General features: G+C 36.7%; 1 protein-coding gene across 1 annotated transcript; it reads left to right on the top strand.

Annotated features, from left to right (window-relative positions):
* Positions 1 to 200: 200 nt before the first annotated feature.
* LOC112747038 (probable methyltransferase PMT2) lies at positions 201 to 1,341 on the top strand. Its single transcript, XM_025795110.3, has 3 exons — positions 201 to 376; positions 512 to 589; positions 829 to 1,341. The coding sequence occupies exons 1-3, from the start codon at positions 231 to 233 to the stop codon at positions 1,058 to 1,060; spliced, it is 456 nt and encodes a 151-aa protein (XP_025650895.1). The 5' UTR covers positions 201 to 230; the 3' UTR covers positions 1,061 to 1,341.
* Positions 1,342 to 5,201: the final 3,860 nt, after the last annotated feature.

Raw genomic sequence — 5,201 nt, forward strand, 5'->3', positions numbered from 1 at the left:
TAGTACAAAGAGTCAACTTTGAAAGTTTGACACATTGTAATTTAATATTATATATTGATGGGTAAATTACTTTAATTAGTAAGAATCTCTAATCCACAAATGTTTGTGTTTTGGCTGCTGGAATCAGACTATTTCGTGAACAATATTGTATGACAAGAAGAGTGGAACTAATTTGCTTCAATGACAAGAAAATTAATAGAATATTGGATACCGGAAGATATCGAAACATTATGGATATGAATGCTGGGTTGGGTAGTTTTGCTGCAGCTATTCAATCTCCTAAGTTATGGGTCATGAACGTTGTGCCTACCACAGCTGAGAAAAGTACCCTGGGGGTCATATATGAGCGCGGCTTGATTGGCATTTATCATGATTGGTATCGCTTTCTAGCTTCTTTCTTGGGTTATATTTATGGCATCTTTTCGTTTAATGTTGAAATATATGATGTAGCTGTACGAATCTTATACTATTAGTTGGATTCCTTATTTATGTTTGTATTTTTCAAATTCAGGTGTGAAGCCTTTTCAACATATCCAACGACATATGATCTCATTCATGCCAATGGCCTCTTTAGTCTGTACAAGGATAAGTAAGTGTTTATTTGGTCAAACCACTATTCAACTAATTATCTAATTCAATTCTAAATCCTCTCCTGCATCTTCTTATCTTGCAATTATAGTTTTCCTTATATGACCTTCAAAGATGACTCTTGATCATAAGGTTCAAAAAATAGAGTTTTCTGAATGTTTTGATCAATTACTTGGTTCTGATTTTCCTCTTTTTGCGTCCATTCGTAAGCCTCAAGCATATTTGTTTGATGAAATGCAGATGTAATGCAGAAGACATTCTTCTGGAGATGAACCGGATCTTGCGGCCAGAAGGCGCCGTCATATTCCGCGATAAAGTCGATACCTTAATAAAGGTAAAGAAAATAGTTGCAGGAATGAGATGGGATACCAAAATGGTTGACCATGAAGATGGTCCTCTTGTTCCTGAGAAGATACTAATTGCTGTAAAGCAGTATTGGGTTGTTGATGGAAATTCCACTTCTACACAATAATCACTGAAGACCAAGTTAAATTACAAGCGTGCCCTTAGGCTTCCAGCACCTTTCTGTTTGAACTGAAGCCTTTGACAGTGGCTTTGTTATGAAGCTAAAAGGGACTATTAGAAGAGTTATATGCACAATTGTCAGTTAGCTAAGATTTCATATGCAGTGAATTTATCAAGGAAGCTGAAGTTCAATGTTTATGCTCCCTGGAATCTCGAAAATTTTTTGGTAGAAGTTGCTTATCTTGTACAATGTTACATTAAAAAAACAAAGACGCTGTCTTCTTTTAATTTAATAGTTTTGTCATTATTATATGTTTGGGGAAAAAAGGTTACATTTGTTTTGGAACTTTAGTTCATTATAAATATATTTTGTTAAAGGATAATTTTTATTATTTAAAGAATATTGTATGGTATTATTATGTATTTATTTTTATTTTATAATTTTTGACTAATTTAATTAAAAAAAATAGGATTATATATATAATCATATTACTAAATATTAGTTTTAGAAAAAAAAATTATTAGAATATATATATAGAAAATAAAAAAAAACAATGAGGGACCTAAGGCTACACTTATATACAGTAGCTATAGTATACAAAAAAAAAGAGGGACCTAAGGCTACGCTTATAAAAAGTAGCTATGGTATACAATGTGGCTACGCTTTACAAGTGATGCAGTAGCGTTGAAAAGCGTAGCCTATTCTGGAAAAATGAAAGCTGAAAAGTGTAGCCTTTGGTCTTGGACAGCATCACTTGAAAAGCGTAGCCTATTCCCAAATGCCAAAAGCGTAGCCCTTGGTGCAGAAAAGCGTAGCCTTTGAGAATAGGCAACGGCCGAATAGGAATCACCCCAAAAAGCGTAGCCGTAGCCCAAAAAGCGTAGCTGTAGCCTAAGGCATCATTTTTTTTCACTTTTGGCTACACTTTTCAAGTGTACCTGAATGGGTGTTTTTCTTGTAGTGTAACGTAAGAAGCAAGCATGGTCGACAACGTTAGTGACACCCAACATTGTCACTAACGTTAGAAGCAACCACACAACCCCCCAAGGAGCCACGTTAACTTCCACGTTAACTTAGTTAACGTGGAAGCTAACGTTGATGAGTGAAAGAATGGCCAACGTTAGTGACACTCAACATTGTCACTAACGTTGGGGATGGCTAAGCATGGCCACATTAGAAGCCACGTTAACCTAGTTAACGTGGACTCTAACGTGAGACATAGGGGCACCTTGGAACGTTAGTGACAATGTTGAGTGTCACTAATGTTCTCGAAGGATGGCAAGCCCACGTTAAAGAGCCACGTTAACTAAGTTAACGTGGGCTCTAACGTGGGAACAAAGAGGGCTTTTCAAAGTTATTGGGAATGTTAAGTCTCAATAACGTGTGCGAAGGACTTAGAGGCAATGTTAGTGGCAACGTTTGTGCCACTAACGTTGAAGTTAACGTGGCTTTTACTTAGGAACGTTAGTGAGAAAGTTGATTGTCACTAACGTTCTCGAACTCATATTTTCACTAAACGATAACACCCCTAACGTCCTGAGCTAAAGTCTCTGCCCACTTCACATTTTCTCTCTGCAAGTAAAGCCAAGCCCAAATGAAGAAGAGAACTGCTTCAAACTCAAGATCCAAAGGCCCAAGACTTGAAGAGCCAACTAGAAGCTGAGAGAAGTAGTATATATAGGAGTAGCTTTGAATTGTTGAAAGAGTTCTGGAGGTTGGAAAAAGAGAACTACTCTCTGTATTTTACTTTCTCTGCATTTTCTAGTTTTATGATGTATTCTCCATCTTTGTTTTCATTTTCAAGAAATATGAACAACTAAACCCCTTTCATTGGGTTAGGGAGCTCTGTTGTAATTTGATGGATCAATACTAATTTTCATTATTCTTCTTCTATCTTTTCTCTTGATTTTACTTGAAAGCTTTCGATCTTCATCCAATTGAGTAGTTATCTTGGAAAAGAAGCTATTCAAACTTGGATCTCTTTTCAACCTTGAAAGAGGAATGAAGAGATCAAGCTAGAAATGCTTTCTCATGCTGGACCAAATTGGGTTTGGATGGGTATGTGACTATAACCCTCTCAATACTTGATTTGGGAAATGCATGTGGTATAATCAGTGACCATACTTCATCTCTTCTCATGAGCAATTGACCAAGGAATTGGCTATTGATCAAGACTTGAGAGATTGAATTGCAAGAAATTGTAATTCAATCAATTAAGATTGCCAAGGAGATCAATGAGTGCATTGATTGAGGAATAGATGAAAATGAACTTGATCCGGAGAATTGCAACATCTCCTAAGCCCAATGAACTCCCTATCTCTGATCTTACCCATTCTCTTTAATTTCTGCCATTTACTTTTATGAGCAAATCCCCCATTCCCATTTACAATTCTGCAATTTATTTTCAGTCATTTACTTCCAGTCCTTTAATTCTAGCATTTACTTTTTTGTTATTTACATTCCCACTATTTTATTTTCTGCAACTCTCAACCCAAATTCTGGATTCGCTCAACTAGAACATTCTTCTAACTAAAGTTGCTTGATCAATCAATCCCTGTGGGATTCGACCTCACTCTATTGTGAGTTTTTACTTGACGACAAATTCGGTACACTTGCCGAAGGGAGATTTGTTGCGAGACAAGTTTTCCGTGCATCACTCCTTCACTGCAGACATGGCCGTTCTACTATGGTGCATCCTTACAGACCAGCCTCTGAATGTACCAAGACACATCCGGAATGCCATGGGACACGTACAGATTGCGGGCAACTTACCTTTTCCCACCTTGGTCTCAGATCTCGTCTCAGCAGCCGGAGTCGCCTACAGAGCTGGGGACACCAAAGCCATGCTTCCACGGGATGATCAGTACGTCCCTAACGGAAAATATATTAGACTTCCAGCAACCACTACTAGCCAACCTACCGAACCGGCTGAGGACATTCCTCCTTCCGCACCACAAGCACCTACAACAACCCAACTGCTCCATTAGATACTTGAAAAGTTGGATCGGCAGGAACAGAAGACTAAGCTAAGAGAGCGCCATAACAAGCGCCGATTCACATACCTTAAGGAGCTGATTATGGGAAAATTCAAGGACTCAGACACCCAGGACTCCACTTCCTTTACCAGCACAGGGAGCCATGACGGTCCCGACTGTGGAGATATTGCTACCAGCCCACCCTTGTTCCTGACAGATGGCACCGAGGATGGTGCAAAGCCTTAAGTGTGGGGAGGTCGGTCAGTACCTGACTTCCGGAAGTAATTTCTCTTCCCTAACACCAATAAATTAGGATATTTAGTTAGTTTTTCTTTTGTAGAATAGGATAAATTACATAGTAATAGATTAGTTGCATGCATGTTCTACTTGATTGAAAAGACAATAAGTTTCTTCTAAGACCCTATCTTTAGAACAAAATTTCACTAATTTTAATCAAAACTTTTATGTTAAAATTGCTTGAAGTTGTATTTGGAACATGATTTTTGAGCTAAAGAACACACAACCTGTGAGATTTGAGCCCAAATGCATGGTTACATTATTTAACCATAATTATTTTATTCTTGTGTGTTTACTTCTATATGATTGTAATCAACATTTTGTTTCATCCTATATGTCCAATGTTTAATATATTTATATGTTTGCATATGATTGAGGCCATTACTTGTTTAAACTCACTTATCCAAATTAAGCCTACCCTTTCAATTACCTTTGTTAGCCACTTTGAGCCTTTAAATCCCATTTGTTCTGTATTTTATCACATTACTAGCCTTAAGTGGAAAAACAATTTTATACCCCCAATTTAATCTTTGGTTAGCTTAAGATAGAATTGTGTGTGTTAATTAAGTATGGAAAATTGTGGGAACAAAAGATAATAAGGGAATATGTCATGATAATACAATGGAAATTTGGGTACCTACTCATGTGAAACTATAAGAATTAAAAATCTATGTGCATTGATTAGCTATGTTTATTTTTAGTTTATGTTGAAAAAAAAATCCAAAAATATTCAATAAATAATTAAGGGGACAAAATTACCCCAATGCTAAGTTAAGAATTCAAAGATCAATGCATGTATGATAAAATTAAAATAAAAAGTTGATACATGAGTATGGAATGTGAAAGAGAAATTTTGGGTAGCTGGGTGTGAATTT

The sequence above is a fragment of the Arachis hypogaea genome, chromosome 15 (genome assembly GCF_003086295.3).
Source record: "Arachis hypogaea cultivar Tifrunner chromosome 15, arahy.Tifrunner.gnm2.J5K5, whole genome shotgun sequence".
Classification (NCBI taxonomy): domain Eukaryota; kingdom Viridiplantae; phylum Streptophyta; class Magnoliopsida; order Fabales; family Fabaceae; genus Arachis; species Arachis hypogaea.